The following is a 21,118-nucleotide window of genomic DNA, read 5'->3' on the forward strand; positions in this document are numbered from 1 at the left end:
GAGAGAGAGAGAGAGAGCAGGCTTGATAGAAACTTCAATTTTCCTTTGAATCATAACAGAAACTTTCAGCATCAGCACGGGATTGAACCCAAGGTTTGCCGCCGCCTCTTCTGGGGCTTACAGGGGGGAATTTACCCAGTCAATACTTTCAAAGGGAGAGGGGAAGAGGAAGCTCCCAAACAACTTGATATTGCTTCGGGTGGACGTCACAAACTTTAGTCTCTGCAGTTAACTTCGCTTTTTGGTTTGAATCAGACTTTTTTCTTTTCTGTTTTTTTTCTATCTTTTTTAATAGATTTCCGGTCATACTGATCAAATAAAAAAAAACTGACAACAAACAACATGGACAGATGTTGAAGACACCAACACAGTGTAGAAAACAGTATGGTTTATTCGTGCAAACAATGAAGGATGTTGTTGTTTTTTCCCCTCGATGTTTTGTTGAAATACTCACCATACCTTCTCAACACGTTGAGCGGATTTCTTAATCAAAATCTTGATTTCACAGCGCGATGTCTGAGCACATGGCCTGAATAATTTTTAACGTTCCTTTCCAGAGAGCCATAGCAACATCAAATAAGTTTGTTTTGTTTTTGTTTTGTTTTTAAAAAAAAAAGATCAAATCGAGTCAGGTTGATTATAGCCCAGCCAACAATCTAAGCGCTATCTCCGAGCTGAAGAACAAGTCTAACAAGAAACTGTTTTTGAAGCAAGCAAGCAAGCGCACGCACACACACACACACACACACACACACACACACACACACACACACACGAGTGTCACTTTTTTTTTCTTCTTTTTTTTTTTCTCTTTTGCATTCGGCTCTTATAAATCAATTAATGCACCAAAAGAAAAGGTGGGACACGTTTGTTTGTTTGTTTGCTTGTTTGTTTTTCATTTTCGAGAGAATTTTTCCCCATCCAGTTAAATTAAGCTCAGATCTGACTTATTATTTGTTGTTGTTGGTATTTTTTTGTTTTTGTTTTTTTGCTGTTGCTTTGTGTGTGTGTGTGTGTGTGTGTGTGTGTGTGTGTGTGTGTGTGTGTGTGTGTTCAAGTTAGCCAGAGAGGGAGAATTGTGGGGGGAAAGGGGGAATAAACAGACAGCTCCTGAAGATTGTCCAAAAGAGTCTGGAGATGTTGTCTCCAATTGCTCTGCGACCGCATTTATCTTTTCATCCCGGGGAACGTATTCACGAGGGGGGGGGGGACGCCAGAAGAGCTGCCCAAGTCACCCCATTCACAGCGATCCCACAGATAAATCCTGACGGGTGAAGATGATGAACTTAAAGCCTGTCACAAACAGCCGTCGATGCTACGCGTTTCCGTCACAGCATCTGGAGTTGATTTCACGGGATGAAAGAAAGCATTCGTGAATTGCATCCGATGTTTTGCAACATGCTTAAAGGTTCGGTCAAGATGCTTGTTCATGGCTCTTTCGCAAGCTAATGCCGAAGGTTTCTATCCAGATTCGTTTCCAAATCGATACGTTTTGAAATGCAGGATATCATGTATAGTGAAGCGCTCTTCTTAGGGAAATCGGCTCGAATTTCAAACAGATAAATAAGTTGTGACAAAGAGTAAAACAGTAAAACACAATACAATACAATTTAATACAATACAATACAATACAATACAATACAATAAAGCCTGTTATACGCACAGAGTCTGGTAAAAGTCATATATGGTGTTGAATGGACTTCGGCTTATAGGTAAAATGTCCCTGCGTTGGGAATATGAAAACAGACCACGACTTGCATCCACAGAACAGTAGCACGGACGCCCTGACTGAAGCAGGTTTAAAGCTTTGATCTGATACAAGTCCCAGCTGTCATAATGGGCTCTGGATTTTTTTTTTTTTAAATTCCTGGCACTCCAGGCGTGTGTTGTGTTGGAGATTTTCATTTGATTTGTGTCCCGGTCAAGGAGTTTGAATGACGTGCACCACGGAAGAGAAGGCTATTGCTCTTGCTGATGGGTACAAATAGGCACTGCCTGTCAGCTTCGATTTTTTCCCTCTTTACACATTGTCGGCTGGTGAACTCCTGAAAGTTTAAACAGTTCAACGTGATCGATTGATACTTCAGGGGATTTGCCACGTCCAGATATGAACCTGTTTTAGCTTTCATTATTAATGGTAGTTTGAAAGGTGAGATTGGAAACCAACTTGTTATTGGCTTCACCGAGGCTGGAGAGAGAGAGAGACAGAGAGAGACATAGACAGGGAGAGACACAGACAGAGAAGGTATAACAGGGATATCAAATAAATCCTGGCTGAACTTTGTGCTTGAGTTTCTGATTTAAATTTTGACACGTTACGCCTTTACACCCTGTCAGTAACATGAGAGAGTGGACACCAAGAGAAAGAGGGGGACAGACACTTGAAGAGACAGAGATACAGCATAAGTCACTTGCTATTGATTGGAGCGCACAAACCGGAAACTGATTCAGTTGCGGGTTACTCCAGTTTTGCTCCATTCAGACAAAACTTTTCAAACCTAACTGACCAAATAAGCGGTATTGACAAGCAAAATCTCGGACGATCAAAACAACTATGAATTTGGAAAAGTACGTATCTCCGTCCGTGAAATACGTGATGTCTTTTGCTTAAAATGTATCACTGCTTCCCAAAAATGAACGAGACGAATAAACATTTTCCCAGACTGTTCATTCACCAAACTCCATAACTACTCGATAACTTTGCAGTGACTGTGACTAACAAGTCCTATTCAGCACATGCCATCAATCATTCAGTGATGCATTTTCCTTTTCGACCACCTTAACCTCTTCATCTCGGGAATTCACATCAGGTGGACTCATGGTCAAAGACCAAGACCAAAGAAGTTACCAGTGCACTGGGGTTTTTGTTGTTGTTAACTATTTCTTAAAACTGTGCGAAACCTCCGCATACGATAACAACGCATCTACAACTGTATTAAACAAGTCTAGTACAGAAATTTATACAAAGAGATGAGCATACGGGGCTTACAGCCATGATGATCAGCCTGATCCCACTTATTTCCATCAAAAGATATTTTTATAGACAGAATACAAGACTACCCTGCTTATCACTGATACATAAAAAGGTTGAAACAATCACAGACTAAATTCTCATCACCTGGATGGAAAAGAAGCAACGCGTGGTGGGTATTTACTGGAGACTTGGTCTGAATTCAGTTCAGGGTCTTCGCTTCAGATTCCAGCAGCGGCTGTTTGGATGGACGGAAATTTGTCTGATTTTCTACATACAGGTTTGTGGTGACCTGCTAGTACATGACCCCTCCTTGCGAGCATACAAACACAGAAGTTCAAATACGTACATCAAAGATCCCCAATCAATGTCGAAGTTATGCTTTTCCTGCTGCACACGTTAGTCTTTCTGATTTCAGTTGCTAGGTCAGTGTGTATCTCCAATTAGAGCAGTCGTCTGCGATGTCCTCCCAGTGCACTGTTTCAATTTCGAGAATCTTTGAATCCTTTTTGCAGACGTCTTTGAAGCGCAGCTTTGGCCGACCAGTATCTCTCTGCCTGAAGTCAGTTCACCGCAGAAAAGGTCTTTGGGGATTCTTCCCTCCTCCACACGATGGACGTGGCCCAGCCAGGGAAGCCTGCGCCGCCCGAGCAGAGCGGACATGGTTGGAAGGCCGGCATGAGACAGCCACTGCTTAAAAATATTACTTAGATAAAGAGAAGTCACAGGGTATACAGCACGAGCTGAATAACGGCCACAATAACCGCCCCACTCACTGCTTTCGTGGAGATAACCACAGAAAAAGAAAGGGGGCGGGGGGGGGGGGGAGACGGTAGAATAAAACAGAGATTAATACGACAAATCAGAGTCCATTGTGAGCAGTGTGCCGAAGCTGCGGTATTTAGGGTTTTGTCAGCTGCAGACCCAGATATTTCCGCATGAGATAATAAAAGACCCCAAACGGAACAAAGAGTGGTGAGCACTGTGCATATTAGTAGTTAAGGAAAGTTATCCATGGTGGTTTCGCACCCAGTTGGCGCCTAAATGGCCAGGAGTGGGTATTGAATACCAGCTTTGTTTTCCAGATTAAACAATGTGTTTCAAAATACAAGTGCACTACCATCCTTCCTGCGAATATATACATAAAACGTGAGTATTGCAGTTTACGATCCTTGGAATAACCTCACATGTTGAGTGATGGGAACTCCCAGAAGAAAAATTATCTAGTACCCCAGCAAGCACCTCCCACCTCCTCCGAAATAAGTGTGGCTGAGTGCAGGCGAGATTTAACATTGTCATTCATCCGCAAGCGCAGTGCTTTAAGGTGTTCATGTACATAGCAGCGTTGGCTTCTTATCCTACTATATGAAACTGAAACCTACTATCGTGTCAAAAGCATTAGAATCCGTGATTTTGACGTCAGTTACATTGCACTTTGGAGCGAGTTATATAATTGTGGTACTCTTTTCATGAAGGGAATTACTCTTTTCAGTGGAAAGCAGGACGTAGGCATTCAAAAATGCCAAACAGTTCAGTCTGATGCAAGTCCTGGTATAACAAACTTTAACTGGCCCTTGCTGGATTCTACCCCCGGGTCATTTTTGGCTGTTCTCGAATGCCCCCCCCCCCTCCCCCGCCCCCCTTCCCCCTCTGCCCACCCGGGTCATTTGTGGCTAGTCAGGACTCACCCTTTTTCTTTGATAATGCTGTCTTAAAAAAAAAGAAAAGGATGGACGGTCGTTCTAGGCTAGCCTTTACTGACCCCAATCTCTAACCTCTTCCTCTACACGGTACCAAACGCGGGGCGATTTCACTTTTATAGCCTGTATTGATTCTAGCTGGACTAAATTTACCCTGGAGGTCATTTCACCCTAATGTAGAATGACTCCCCTATATCCATTACGATGTGGGGAGGGAGGGGTAAAAATCCAACTGGGGGTCAGTTCTGATTAGCTAAAGTACCCTTAGGGTCATTCCAGGATAGTCTACAAATACCCCGGGGGTTAATTAATCTGGGATAGCCAGATATGACCACAGGGTAAAAAAAAACCAACGGGGGTACGAACAAGCTGCTACACTGCATGCAATCGCTGCCACGAGCTCTTTGACTTCAGGGTTTCTACTTATTATTTTTAATCTCCATTTGTCCGCTGATCGAAGACTGGCAGGACACAAAATCCAATGAAGGAAGGGTTTTATTGTTGGCCAAACACGACTGATGTTTGTCTACTTCGATCTGGGCTCTTTCCTTGGATGTCTGCGGATATATTCCTGAAAGACTGAACAATCAACCAGGATCGATCGGCGCTCTGTGGGGATTTGAATGGGGATTTCTGTTAGACCATCGTTCTCCGACAGCTTGAAAGGCGGGATCTAGAAACATTGGGTACTACAACGGCTGGAGTGGACAGACAGACAGACAGACAGAGAGTGTGTGAGAGAGGGAGGGAGGGAGGGAGGAAGAGAAGAAATCATGGCTGAGTGATTCATTAGCAAACTGCTGTGTTGTGTAGGATTAGTTGAGCACCTGGTTAATTTTGATACTGTCTCTCTCTATATCTGTATATACATATATATATATATATGTATATAGGCACTGACATAAACTCGGACACACCATACACGCTCTCTCTGTCTCTGTCTCTCTCTCTCCAATCTGTCGATTAATCGATCTGATGCACGCATGCGCACACTCATTCACACACACACACACACACACACACACACACACACACACACACACACACACACACACTATGCATATACTTGGCTTTTATTTGTTTGATGCAAAAGCTTTTGGTTAATTTACCACACTTCTTCTGATGGGTGAGGGGTTTTTTGCCAAAATTTTCTTCTTTTCTCTTTTGTCCTGCAATACTTTATTTCATGTAATTAAGCAGAGACAACTGCTGGCACACGCGCGCGCACGCGCTCACACACAAACACACTTATTACACTCATTCACCCACGTGTACATGTGCCCCCTCCATCCCTCCACACACACGCACGCACGCACTTACGCACCCACACACACCCGCACCCATACATATCGATTTTACGCCAGGAGTGTATGCGAGAAAGCGTCGTCAATGTATAGATTTGGAACAGGCCAAACCAACCTGGTGTTTACGTGTCTGTTTCCGCTACTCAACCGTAAAATAGTGTTGGTCGATGCCAGACTGATGAGCGCGTCAGAAAGAGTGCATGCTTGTGTATATTTGGGCGCTTTCCTGTGTGTGTGTGTGTGAGTGTGTGTGTGAGAGAGAGAGACAGAGAGAGAAGTGATTGGGAGAGAACGTGCGCGCACGCACATATATCGACTGTAACTCTGTATCTGTCTATCTCTCTCGCTCGCTCAGGTTCTCTCTCCCCTACACCTCGCCAGACCCAGCCCCCGTATCTTGAAACTGTCACTTGATCTTCCCTACTGCTCAGACACAATCTTCATCGTCTACTGCTCAAACACAAACGTCATCGTCTACTGCCCAAACACAATCGTCTTCTGCTCAAACATAAACATCATCGTTTACTGCTCAACCATAAACGTCATCGTCTGCTCAAACACAAATGTTACCGTCTACTGATCGAATATGATGATGATAATGACATTTAACGCCTATCTTCGGTCAAAGACCAAAACTGTAAACGCTTTACAAACACGGAGTCATTCGCACAGCAGGTTGCCTACCTGTGTACAGCCGACCGACAGCCGCCATTGGGCACTCACCATTCGTTTCCTGCCTCATTCAATCAGGTTTCAGTCACTCACCCACTCACACTCACATAGACATGTAATATTTTTATGTGTATGACGGTTTTATCTATTTACCCCGCCATGTAGGCAGCCATACTCTGTTTTCGTAGGTTACATTCTGGGTATGTTCTTGTTTCCATAACGCACCGAACGCTGACATGGATTACATGATCTGTAATATGCGTACTTAATCTTCTGCGTGCGTATGCACATGAAGGGGGTTCAGGCACTCGCCGGTCTGTACATAGTATGTTGACCTGGGAGATACGTTTCTCCATCTTTGTCCCAGCAGGTGCGACGGGGATTGAACTCAGGAAACTGGAACGAGAATCCAGCGCTCTAACCATTTGTCATCATCTACTCCACAATCAAAAATGTCATTGTCTGCCGTTCAAAAACAAAAGTCACTGTCAACTGCTCCGTCCTCTACTCAGACACAAACGTCATCGTCTGCTGTTCATAGGCATGACATCCGGTAGAGTGGAGATTAACAATTCATTGAAACTGGCCCGTCAGGACAAGTTGTTCGGTGCTGAAGTATTGATTTACTTCACTTGTTGAGGTCGTGGTGAAAGGAAGGAAGGCTGTTCGGAAGAGTTTGGGGGAGTGGGCGGAGTCCTGGCTGCCTGTCCGTGGGTTAAGTTTGACTGGCGTTTCAATAGGGGAAGTCCTGGCTGTCTGAAGAGCTAGAGGGAAGATCTGGCTGTTAGTCTGATGTCGGAGTCCTTCCATGGGTGTGAGTTTTATCTGCGGGTGAGGTCAGTCTGGAGGTGAGTAGGACCTGGATGTCCGTCCGTGGATGAAGTTTGGCTGGGGTCCCACAGGAGGACATCCTGTCTGTCTGTTTTGGGGGGTAAAACTGCCTGTCAGTCCCTCCTGACGTTGCAGCCAACAGCAGTCAGTTTAGACGAGTGGTACAAGAAATATGACTATTACTCTGTCAAAATATTCACAGGACGATAGTGTTCGTGTCACCGCTCAAGTGTTCGACTGTCCATATATTTTGAGGTTAGCGAAGGTCACGGTTCACGTAAGGTCTCAAAGCAATGCTTTGTCTTGTGGGTAAGTGTAACTCAAATACCAAGCATTGAACCTGCTCACAGTTCAGACACGCCCGCTTTCCCACCAGCCATCCTTCCATATCCCAGAACTGACACCCATTTCCCATGCTCCCACCCCCTCTCCTCATCATCACACCCCCCACACACACCACACACACACAGAGAGAGACACAGAGAGAGAGAGCACAGCAGAAAAAAGGACAACCTTGACCACGTATGTAAACTATGCCAACCCGGCGCTCAAGAGCGTTAAAACTGTTAAAGAGCGTTAGTACCCAATAGCCATTAAACGCTTCCTTTTCTTCCAGATCAACTCTTAACTTAAAATCGCGCGCCATTTCGTACTTGCCATCAGATGGGATCCAGTCGACACTTCACCCTTTGGACGCAGGTAGTAGACAGCGTGCTACCTTTGAGCTCCATTGTTTGAGAAACTTGAAGTGCAACTCACCGATGACTGACGACACAGGTAGACAGGCCAAAACCCTCCAGATCCCACCATCACATTGAGAAGGAAATGCTTTGTAATGCTGACTCCGTCGCTGATTCCATCGCTAAAAATGAAATGAAATAAAATAAAACAAAAGAAGATAAAATAAAGAAAGAAAACACGATACTCGGACATTAGTCCGCAGCGCGTTCACAAGTTGATGTCAGGTAGATACACTCGTCCACTAATGTGAAGTCTTGACAGACTTCAAAGACCTCTACAGACCTAATCAGGAGCAATTTTGTCGCGGAGTTAGTCATCTCTTGTCCCCATAGCATTCGCCTTTAGATTTTAAATAACAGATAGGAAAAGAGAGAGAGAGAGGAGGGTGTTCTTTTTCTCACGATTCCTGTCATATGGCTTACTACTAGGCTTATGTTACAAGCTATTCTTGGAAATTCATGATTTTAGAAGTTGAAAATATGGATTTGGTTTATTTGGAGTTCTCGAAATAGCAATGTTAAATTAGTATACTAAAAAATTAATATAATTTTTTTTTTTTAAACATTACCCATTAATTGATACAAAGGAGATGTTCTATGGCGAGGGGATTCATGAATGCATGCCTGTATCTAAAGAAGCTCATCATATTCAGCTAAAGATCAGACCGCATTCCAGCAAACAACTAAATCATTCTGTAAGTACATTGTACTGTGCTGTTTTGTTTTGTTTTTGGTGGGGTGGGGGGATGTGTGTGGGGGGGGGGGGGGGGGGTTCTGTTGTTGGTGTTATTGTTTTTAATCTGATCTCTCCTGTCTAAATGTTGCGAGTTCTCTTCTTCTTCTTCTTCGTTCGTCGGCTGCAACTCCCACGTTCACTCGTATGTACACGAGTGTGTTTTTACGTGTGTGACCGTTTTCAACCTGACATGTAGGCAGCCATACTCCGTTTTCGGGGGTATGTTGTGAGTTCGAATCACAGCTGTGTCTTGACACCCAAAATAAAAGAAACCCGGACCCCAGCCCTCAACAACTTGACACGTCAGCTTTCGTTAAATGTGAACTAAGTGCACGTTGTGTTTTGCAGGGGCCTATTTCTGCCTGAGCATGATCATGATCACGCTGTCCACCGTGATGGCCTGCATTGTGGCTAACATGTTCTTCAGGGGTGTGCGTACCTCCAGGGCCCCCAGGTGGCTCCGTTCTGTACGTCCCTCTGTGTGTGTGTGTGTGTGTGTGTGTGTGTGTGTGTGTGTGTGTGTTTAAATACATGACAGTGGGGTTGTTCATCAAATGTTTGGGTTTATTTTCTTTGGCACATCAGTATTTATTTTTCTAATGTCGCTCCGCATTGCTTGTGACCTAACTCGATTCAGGCATTGTGTGATGCCTTTTGTCTTTGTTGTTGTTCTATTTTGTTTTTGTTTTCCATCTTTATTGGTGATAATGGTTCCGCTCTTATCTGTCTGACTGGTCCAGTGTTGTTTCTATTTGCGGTCTTTCATCCCTCCGTCTCTCCTTCCCTCTCTCACTGACTCTACTCAGCCCTGCACATCTGATCTGAAGACATGGATGTCTGAAAACAAGCTAAAATTAAACGAGGATAAAACTGAAACCATGATTATCACCTCACAAAAACTTTGCCACTCAGTCTCTCTTCCTTCCTCAGTCTCCCTCAGTGGCACTGACATTACTCTTTCCTCTTCCGTCCACAATCTTGGTATCATACTCAACCAGTCTCTTTCCTATCAGCAGCATGTTGCAAATATATGCAAACTGTGTTACTTTGAAATTCGTAGAATTGCATCCATTCGTCATCTCCTGACTGAAGATGCAGCCAAAACTCTCCTCTGTGTCTTTGTGCTGTCCCGCCTGGATTATTGTAATTCCCTACTTGTCGGTTCACCCAGCTACCTCACTGATAGGCTTCAGAAAGTCCAGAACTATGCTGCTCGTCTTGTCTTTCGTTCCTGTAAATTTGATCACGTCTCTCCTCTCCTTCATGCTTTACACTGACTCCCGGTACAAGAAAGAATTACTTACAAAGACATCTCTCTTTGTTTCAAGTCCATTGAGGTTTCTGGTCCACAGTATCTTTCTGATCTCATTCATCCTTACATTTCCTCACGCCAACTCCGCTCTTCTTCTGACACCCGTATACTTATGATCCCCCCTGCTCGAACCAAAGCGTATGCCCAACACAGTTTTCATCCAAGCCCCCTTTCTTTGGAATCAGCTTCCTCAGCCTCTCCGTCATTCATCTTCGCTGCAATCTTTCAAATCCAGTCTGAAGACCCATCTTTTCCCCTCCTGGTTAATTCTCAACAGCTCATCCCTTTCCAGTATGAACTAAAATGACTATTAGTGAGTGAGTGAGGTTTGATAGTTTCAGAAATTGTTGGTTGTATTTTTGATTGTGTACTTTTTACGATTATGTGCTATGACTTGTGTGTATGTGTGCGCGTTTGCTTGTGTGTATTGTGAGTGTGGGTGTTCGGGGAGGTGGGAGAGGTGTTGACAAATTTTTAATGTTTGGTATCTTGTGTTCAAAATTTCCTTTTTGATATTTACAAATGTGTTCTATTTGTAAACGCCTGGGGCGTATTTTCAAGATTAGGCGTAAGTGCTCATAATAATAATAATAATAATAATAATAATGTTCTTTTTTTTCCATTTCAGGCAATATGTTCTTGTATGTGAGGAAGTTAGTTTCGACTGTCAAATTTTAAATGGAGTTTCGAATTACCTGTCTTTTTTTTTCTTTCTTTCTTTTTTTAATCAGTTTGATGGCGGTACGTTCTGCAGTTTCGTTTTAAAAAGTAATCCGAACATTATCACGATATGTATTTATCCGAAGGTTTTTTCCATGTTCAGTTTAGGCCCTTGCAGATTTGTTATCTATGTCGTGTTCTGAGATTGAAGTAGATAACATGAACACCAACTTATTTATTTTACTTGTTTGCTTGCGCAATTGCTTGCCTTCTTGCTTGCTTGTTTATCTATTATTTACTGACTTGCTTGCTTGTTTATTACTCAGTTTGCTTGCTCGTTTGCTTGCTTGCTCACATGCTTACTCACTCACCCACTGACACACTGACCACATTTTCAGTGCGTCATTGACGGCTTGGCCCGGGTGCTGTGCATGCGTCAGTCCTTCCTGGAGCCGCGCAACGACGTCACCACGCCCAAGAAGACGTGGTCCACCTTCGTCAGCACCTACCGCAGCTTCTCCGACCCCGAGACGCTGTGCGCCAAGGTGCACCTCCTGGAGGTGGACGACAACCCGGACTCCAAGGCCGAGCTGGACGACGACGACTGTGCGGGGCTGCAGGACCTCTTCGCCGAGGCCTCGGGGGCCGGAGTGGGGGAGGAGGAGGGGGAGGAGGAGGACTGGGAGGAGGAGGCGGCGCACCTGGTGACGGAGGTGGGGTCCATCCGGGAGATGATGACGCTGCTGGAGGAGCGGCGAGACAGCAGCGAGGCCAAAATGCGGCACATCAAGGAGTGGCGCATCATCGCCGTGGTCCTTGACCGCCTCTTCTTCCTCGTCTACATCGCCATCAACCTCCTCGGTCTGGCCGCCATTTTCGTGCGCGTGCTGCTGCCTGACTGACTGGTGGCTGGCTGACTGGTGGTAGCTGGAGGACAGATGCCAATATTTGCAGCACGTGCTGTTTGCTGCCTGCCTCTCTGCCTATCTGCCTGACGCTTCCGTCATGTACTAGTCAGACTCTTTGGGACAGACCCGAATATTGCAGCTGTGTGCTGCTCGCTGCCTGACGCTGCTGCCACCTAATATTGGTCAGACACTTTGAAAGAAGCTGAAGGATATATGCCAATATTTGCAGCGCGTGCTCTTTGCTGCCTCTCTGCCTGCCTGTCTGACGCTTCCGTCATGTATTACTAGAGTCAGACTCTTTGAGAGCTGAAGGACAGACCCGAATATTGCAGCCGTGTGTCGCTGCTTGCTGCCTGTCTGACTGACTGACTGACTGGCGCTGCTACCATTGGTCAGACTCCTGGGAGGGGCAGAAACGAACAATTATTGCAGCGCGTGCTTCAGCGCGCTTCAAAGTAGCCTACTTTTTGCATGCCCTCCTCCCTAAAACATCCACGTGTGCCCACACTCGGGTGCTGATGTAACCTTCACGATCATGATGTTGATAAACGTGCATACATATAGTAAGCGTGCCAGTTATTATGCATTATGCATACGCATAAACCTGCAAACACGTATTCCAGTTAACTATGCATACGCATACATATAAGCTTGCCAACACGTACGCTAATGCACTATGCATACGCCCTATGCACATATCAGCTTGCACGTGTTTTAGTGCATCGTGCTTAAGCGCACACATACGGTTGCACACACATATACCAATGCACCATGCATACGGATACATATGACCCTGGATATTCGTATACAAAAGTGAATACCAATGCAAGATGCATGTACATTCACATCGAAAGCTCACAAAATAGTATACCAGTGCACAATGCATATTTATGCATACGTATTTGCAAACGTATACATTATTACATAGATACCAGTGCACTTACGCTAACTTAAGGTGCACAAGCATACACATCCATACTGTTTGTCATTGTAATAACAGACTGAAAGCTTGTTTCTGGCTACTATTATTGCCCACGGCCATTGTCTCCAAGAAAGACAACTTGATGTTGGACAAAACAATCCGTATGGGTTATCTCTCTTCCAGGGGATACTGATTCTGAAGAGAAAAAAAAGGTTTCCTGGAACAAGTTACTGCTGTTTAAACTTTGTAAGAGATTTCATTTGAAATAAATTCATGTGTGTGTGTGTGTGTGAGACATGTTTCCCATGTAAAAGTCGGTACGTTTATGCCTGAAATACATCGAAATGATTTATCCCATGATGCTGCGCCATGATTGTAAAATGTTTGCTGCTACTGATTTTTTTTTTTTTTTTTTTTTTTTTTTTTTTTAAAGAAGAAAGAATGAATGAAATTAACTTGGAGAGATTGTTTTCCGGCTGAATGACCTGAATGTCCTCGATTTAGTGAACCATTGTGTGTGTGTGTGTGTGTGTGTGTGTGTGTGTGTGTGTGTGTGTGTGTGTGTTCGTTCTTTAATTTAACGTCTTTTCACTTTGAGTGATATTAGACGTGTCACGTGTGTGTGTGTGTGTGTGTGTGTGTGTGTGTGTGTGTGTGTGATTAGGGGTTGGAGATGGTGGTTAAAGGGGGATACACAGAAAAGAAAAAAAAAAGGATAAACTAGAGCAATGGTATCGACAAATCGTAAATATCTGTGTAACAGCAATTAACAACATAAACACCAATATGACAAACAACAACAACAACAAACAAACAAAACAAACAAACAAAAATCAATAAAATTCAATATCGGAAGACCGCATCACAGAAACACTCCTATTGGACTATGTAACAGGGATTCGGCAATTTCAGTCAACAGTGTAACTGGTATGACATTATTTCTTTTATGTTTTTCTTCTGAAAATGTTCTAACTTTACACATGACTTTGGAAGTAACCTGGCAAGCATTTGACACTGAAACAAAATATGATTTCGTGTGATCTGTTTACCACAAACACAATAACTTTGTCTTCAAAGCGTCTGGTCTTATTCGAGACACCAGAGAGGTTAACAGTCTATGACAGAACAATGGGAAATCCATCAATTTGTATCGTGTAATTTCAGTTGAAAACCACTTTTCCTTTGGGTATGAAATCCTGTCATCAGCACTAGCTTGACATCTGCTCCATATTGATGACTCGAGAAGTCCGCAACATTCTGAAACTGATTGTCTGGTAACTATTTCAAAGTATTCTCTATTCTTCGTGCACCTTTCTTTTGCTGCTCTGTCAGCCATTTCATTTCCTTTTATACCAATATGAGAGGGTACCCTGCAAAATTCAGTAGTTGTGCCTTTGGCTGATAGAATGTGCGATAAATAATAAATTTCAAAAATAAGATCTGGTGGAGTTTTTTTTTTTTTATATCAAACCATTTTAATGCATGTAAGACTGACTTTGACCCAATAAAACGACCCTAAATATAGTTACCGAGAGATTAAAAAATTTTATCAAATACTCCAACGCAAACATTATAGCGACTAGTTCAGCTGTAAATATAGATAGCTTACATCCAAGATAAAATGATCTTTCAATTTTAAGTGCAGGAATTACAAAAACTGCACCCGTGTTTTTATTTTCAAGTACTGTGTCTGTGTGCGCGCGCGCGCGCGCGTGTGTGTGTGTGTATGTGTGTGTGTGTGTTGTTGTTGTTGTTGTTGTTGTTCGATTTTTATTTAAGTGTGTTCACTAAGAGTGACATTTGACGAAAAAAGGGGAGAGGAGGGGGGAGGAGCTCGGCTGGTAGGGTGGGGGTGACATTTGAAATAGTGGTTTGTATCATGAGCTTGATATATGAAAAGTGGCCCGAGTGTGTGTGTGTGTGTGGGAGGGGGGGGGGTCTGTGTGGGGGGTCCGTGTGTCTATGTCTGTCTGTGTCTGTGTGTGTCTCTGCAACCAGCTTCACTGTTGCATTCGGATGGGGTATGCTTTTTTCTTTAATGGGGGATTGTGAATGTGACCAGTTCCTTCGTTGTGTTTTGTTTAACCCCTCTTAAATAGGTCTAAACACATCCCGACCGTCTCCGGGTATGATGCAGACTGTGTGAATGTCTTGTAGACAGCAGCCTTCTTGCTTGTACTCTTTTCTTTTTCGGTGCAAGTGATCTGGTTGATGTGCAAAAATAACTTACCGGTCCGCCGAAGCGATGTTTGGAGCAGATGAACACAATAAGTCCGATAAACATATGGTAAAATATAGTCTTCGTTGGAAAATCAGTTTTTGCTTTTCTTTCTTTATTTTTCCTATAGCACAACAACAACAAAATGTCCAAAAGCGTAGAAACAGCGGTAGATATAACTCAGTGCAAATGGAGGATGATTCAGTGAAATATGGACCATGTGAGTTTGTTGTCTTTTTTAAGAGGGGGCAAGGTGAAATATTGGATGTTATGTTTATTGTTGTACCTATCAAATTCTGAAAATTCTGACCAACTTTCATCCTATAATCAGAGAATGCTCGCTCACAACACAAAACACACACACTTAAGTGACACTACAGTTGTAAAGAACAGTTTAAGAGTAGCCGTTTTGTACAGATTTCTCAATCGAATCTTTTGAATCTTTTGGCCCTAAAAAGGGCCTTTAAATCATTTTGTTTTATTATTTTTGTTGACGTGGGGTTTTTTTATAACTAGCTGACGCGCGCCTTTTTTTATTTTTTAAATTTTTTTATTTTATTTTTATGGGGTTTTTTGTTTTGTTTTTTTTCTACACTGCCAGACCACGATCAGCGACCTCAGCGTCGACGTCGCCTTCGCCTTCGCCTGCGCCTTCCCCTACGCCCTCGTCTTCGTCCTCGTCTTCGCCCTCGTCTTCGTGATCGCCTACGCCTACGCCTTCGCCTTCGCCTTCGCCGTGAACGACCCCTTCCGCGACGTCGCCTACGGCGGCGCCTGCCTCTGGCGCTGCTGCGGTCTCGGCGAAAGCCGGCAGGCAGTCTGAGGATGAAGCGATTAGAGCGAGGAGAATGCCTGAGCCTGCCAGCCTGGACTGCACGAATCAGCATCTTCTTCAGCTCGCTGCTTGAAGCTTTCAGTCCATGTTGTTGATCTAAAATCCGACTGATGGCAGAGGCCGTTGACCCCCCTTTCTCACCCAGGTCGGCAATGGCCCGGACGAGCCGCGCGATGGTCAACGGCCTGCCACTGACAGCTGTTCGAAACTCGGTTTGCTCCATGGCAACCGGGTTCTGAGAGGGCTCTGTCATTCCCAGCCGGCCTTGATCTTCGGACTAACACGGGGAGTCTGGGTGGGATGCATTTATCTAGGGTAACAGCTTTGTCTTGGAAACAGGAATGCAGACACAGCTGATGTACCAATGACTGCCCAGGTGCCAAGGATATGCAATGCCAGGACACAAACAATTTACCCAATTCATCTCATACCTAACACTAGGACGAGCTGTCCATAAACTAGATGACAGACAGACAATAGATTGATGAGACTGATTAATATGCTTCTTTGATTAAAAAAATGAAAGTGTTTTATTTTACTGGAATTCATCGTTGCCGAGTAACAAACATACAGAAAAAATAGGTGGGGGAACCAATCGTCTTTTGAAACGACCTGCATTGTCAACAACAAAAAGAAACATTTCAGTGGGGAAATAAACGCCTACCTGACTTTATCTTTTTATGATGTAACCGTATGATCCATCACCCCAGCTGCCACGTATAAAACAGATCGTGCTGAAGATCTGCGAGGCTAGCAAAGACATGCAAACAACATGGAAACTGTCGCCTGTGACGACTTGCTGTATGGTTACGTCATTAAATTGAATACGTCAGTGACTTTACTTCGGTCAGTTCAGTTCAACTCGATGTAAGGCAACGTTAGCAAAACATAATACAAGAGAGTGATAGCTGTTGACTTATTTATAGTCTGTTAACAAAAATTGGGTGATTTTAGAGATGAAAAGGAATAAACACGCGATATTAAGTGTCATAATAATTACAAAATATAAAGGATATCTAGGTGATAAAAAGAAAGGAAAAAAGTTTTCATTGGGGCTGGGGAGAGGGGAGGGAGACTCAGGCTCAGAGTGAGATTCTATTTATTTATAAAGGCCATACCCCTCAGAAGAAAACATACAAATTTGTGAGCGAATCAAGTCGCAAGTTAATTCTGGGGGCAGCAATATGTAGGGAAAGTGAAAGAAGAACTATTCTGAATCTGAATCGTTAATGTTGTGACATCTTTTCTGAGAATTACACAGCGGTATTCACGTATTCCTAAAATATGTATGTGGTGAGAATTTGCCATACAACCGGATCTTTGGAAATTGTTATTTGATACCTCAGTTGATGAGTGCTGCTATTCTAAGGACACTTTTTAATTAATTTTTAGCGAGGGAGAAAGAAGACAGAGACAGAAACTGTTTCTCCAGTGCAGATAGTGAATTGCTGAGCCGAGACCTGAAAGACAAGCGATAACACAAGTGGGATCGAGGCATCTTTGTCAAGGCAGTTCCACACGATCAGAGGTAGTTCTGGACAAGGAAGCTGAGAAGCGGTGCCAATTGAGTGCTGGGCTACATGGGGCGAATTTCAGTTCTGGACTGGAGAATGAGCCACCGTAGCTTCTCCAGCGCTGATGGTACAACACAAAGATTCAGATTCAGATTAGTTCTGTATTCACCGTACAATGCTCCTGTACACTTTTAACGACGTATGTCGTGACTGCTGCTGCTCTGCGACGAGTTTCACGTGGGGCTGACATAATTATGTATATAGTCAGTCGTGTCCGACTATGACCATCAGAACAGCAGAGGAAGCAACTGCTGTCCCAGCCATCTGGGCTGGAGTTTGCTTATAGTGAAGTATGTCTTGCCCAAGTTACATCTCCACTTTGCCAAAAGGGCTTTAGGACAGTCAGCGCTGAGATGGTCCCCAAAGGCCAACTAGTGCTCGAGGCTGCAGCACTAAGATCTAGTGTAATCTTGCCTCCTATTCAGAATTATTTCCTTTACAAAAGATTAAGCTGTAAATGAATTCCTGTTGCAGTGGAGAAACCATTGATATTACAGTTCTCACTTTGCAGCTGGCCTAACCGCAAGCTTAGGTCAGTCTCTGGTATCAACTGAGAGAGAGAGTCCGGGATCGACTGAGCGGACCCTCTTTTATCACACTGCACTTTTCTTCCAGACTAAGCCCGTTCATTTCACGGTACCTTCTGCCTTTGACTCCTTGGTTCGTGCTGCCCGATCATCTGCGCCATTTCATTGACATTATTCCCATGCCGCTACCCGTCATGCCCATTGCCTACCCCCAGCCTGACCCTTCCAAAAAGTCCATACGTCACACCCATGCTTGTTTCATTGCGGTCTCAGCTCCAACAATCCAAAGGAAATTGTCGGTGTTTGGTCTTCATGAAGCCGCACATTGGATATTCATCTGTCCCTGTAAGTTCCAATTCGAAATACACAGAACACTATCTGACTAAACCCTGTATGAATAGTGTGGAGACACACTGAGCAGGAGCCTCCCCTGGGGTAAAGACGGCCAACACATCCTCTCTCCACAAATAGGTACATCTAGCAAACCGCTGATTCCAAAGAACTCAATTCACGCTTTGAAGTTGGTGAAAAACCTGGAGAGCAAGTCACGAAAAAGAAACAGAATCTGGAACAAATTTTCTTTATTCTTTGTGATGGTGGATGAGGATAAGGATGCTGCTGCTGCTTCTGCTGTAGATGTTGTTGTTGCTGCTGCTGCTGCTGCTATGCAGATTGTCGTAGGTTTCGGACAATGTATCAAGGCTGCATTCTACACTTTCTTTCATAACAGTACACACCTGCATCATTCTATTCTAAGAGATACATACGTCTGCAGTACTGGTCAGAAAATTCGAGCAACACCCTCATTGACAAATTCACAAAGTCGATGACTCTCAGCTTTGTGATCCCATTACACACTCAGTTCTGGATGGTAGCAAGATACAGATAAAATAAATTGCTGATGCCATTCTGATTCATGTCCTCTGAGTTGTCAGTCTGCAATGCTAGCCACTTCTGGAATTCTTGTTTGTATAGTTATGCTATCAGTCAGGAACACACACACACACACACACACACACACACACACACACACAAGCGCGCACATGCACTGATTCTCTCTATCTCTCATTCTCTCTCATTCCCCTTTCTCATTCTCTCACATTGTTGAATTTGTAGAAATGGTGGCCATTTATCAAAAGCAGATAATTGGTTTTATGACAGTAAGAAAACTGAAAATGTTAACATTGTAAATACCAAGGTTAAATCAAAACAATCGTGTTTCAGTTTAGTGCCAGTATGATTTGTGGGCAAAACAAAAGGCAGAGTGATCAAAATTATACATACAATGAGGAATTTAGACAGCATGGACAGAATTGTATTTTTCAAAAGTATTTGATGTCTTGGCAGCAAGGGCAAAATTGTATTTTTTAAATTGTTTAATGCACAAATGAAACCTAAGTTGTTGTACGCATCTAAGAGCCATGTGTTTCAAAGCACTGGGTTCAGTCCATTTGTTTTAACAACAACAATAATAATAATAATACAACAAATAGGAAAGAGCGGTCACCATAGGTTCTTGTATTGACACAAGGAATTTTCAGAAGCTAACAGTCAGAGGAAGAGCGGAGAGTTCTTGAGGGAGTGTAAACACTGATGACTGGTCAGAAAGATAGCTAGGTTGGTCCAGTGGAGTGGAAAACAGAAAAGTATGTAGAGACGCAAATTTAAAAATACATAAAAAGATCAGTATATCTAAAGGTCAAACCATCCTGAAGTAATCTCATGCACACACAGTTAAAATCATTATCTTTTCACAACCATCGAATGATGGACCCGGCTTCGCAAGTGATGTTTGTGTTTTTTTTCTCAGGGCACAAGAAATTGACGTCAGAATATATCCCTCCAAGCCACAGTTTGCTTGCATGGATCGGCAGATGCGCAGTGGGTCATTGGCTGATATTTAATGCACGTTAATCACCCTAAGATGTGGAGTCTTCAAACCTCGAAATTGCAGCTAAAACCTGGCTGATTAATGTACGCTAATTATTCTAAGGTGGAGAGTCCTCACTCCTCGAAATTGCAACTGAAACCAGGCTGATTTAAGGATGATAATTACTCTAACATGGAGAGTCTTCACGCCTCGAGATTACAACTAAAACCTGGCTGATTGAAAAATTCAGTTTCAGTTTCAGTTTCCCAAGGAGGCGTTACTGCGTTCAGACAAATCCATATCCGCAACACCACATCTGCAGGGCAGACGGATGCCTGACCAGCAGCATAACCCAACGCGCTTAGTCAGCCTTTAGTGCATGCATATATTTGTGTATGTATCAGAGTTTATTTCATCTATAGAATTTTTCCAGAGGACAACACTCTCGTTGCCATGAGTTCTTTTTCAGTGCGCCAAGTGCGTGCTGCACGCGGCACCTCAGTTTACCGTCTCAACCGAACGGACAGAGGCTCAGTTTGATTTTCCAGTCAAACTTGCGAGACAGGCCGAAAGTGGGATTCGAACCTAGACCCTCACGGCCTCTTGTCTTGGCAGACAAGTGTCTTAACCATTCTGCCACATATTTCCTTCCCAGCTGGTTAAAGGATATGAATTAGGCTACTATAACATGTAAAAGATGTTTGCACCAAAAACCCAAGACATTATGGTATAAGGCGACACAGAAAAGCATTTTTCTGTATCGATAGTTACACAAGCACACTGTACAGTATGATACTGGCACTGGTTCAAACTCCAGCAGATGCCACAAACAAGAATTCCAAAACAAGTTTACATTGCAAATGCAAACAGAATGCTGAGCAGCCAAACTGTTTACTGGCCTTTTTTTCTGTTTCTTTTTTTCTTTTTTTTTTCTTTTTAGGCGTCTGCAGCTAATGTTTCGGTATTTGTGGATTTTCTAAAATGTTGTTTAACACTGTCACTGGGGAAGAGAAAGCTATCCTTGAAGTATTCAACAGCACATGATATGGTGGACTGTTTCTAAAACAAGATTGGGGAAGCAAACTAAATGGTACGGTAAGTGCTAAGAAACACAGTGTTCCTTTAAATCATTATTGCAACCAGAAAAATATTCATCAGATCATATTGTCATTAAATTCAGATACTCTTTCATTAAGTTCAGATTTGGAACACACAAACTGAAAATCAAAACAGTTTTATAGTTTGAAAAAAATGTTCAGTTTGTTGATGAAATGAAGTCAAATCACAAGTCCAGGCAATCTGCTGGAAATATGATGTTTTCAGAGAGAAAAAAATTCA

The 21,118-nt window shown here is 43.3% G+C and overlaps 1 protein-coding gene across 2 annotated transcripts in view; it reads left to right on the forward strand.

The window, feature by feature from the left end:
- Positions 1–15,959, forward strand: part of LOC143292074 (neuronal acetylcholine receptor subunit alpha-7-like) — a 149,765-nt gene extending 133,806 nt beyond the window's left edge. The window contains exons 8-9 of one of the 2 annotated variants that reach the window (XM_076602252.1): positions 9,303–9,421; positions 11,325–13,088. In XM_076602252.1, the coding sequence (XP_076458367.1) occupies positions 9,303–9,421; positions 11,325–11,828 (623 nt within the window). In that variant the 3' untranslated portion in view covers positions 11,829–13,088. Of the gene's footprint in view, positions 1–9,302; positions 9,422–11,324; positions 13,089–15,575 lie in introns of those variants that run through there. The other variant, XM_076602253.1, reaches the window with a different exon arrangement.
- Positions 15,960–21,118: the final 5,159 nt, after the last annotated feature.

The sequence above is a fragment of the Babylonia areolata genome, chromosome 18 (genome assembly GCF_041734735.1).
Source record: "Babylonia areolata isolate BAREFJ2019XMU chromosome 18, ASM4173473v1, whole genome shotgun sequence".
Taxonomy (NCBI): Eukaryota; Metazoa; Mollusca; class Gastropoda; order Neogastropoda; family Buccinidae; genus Babylonia; species Babylonia areolata.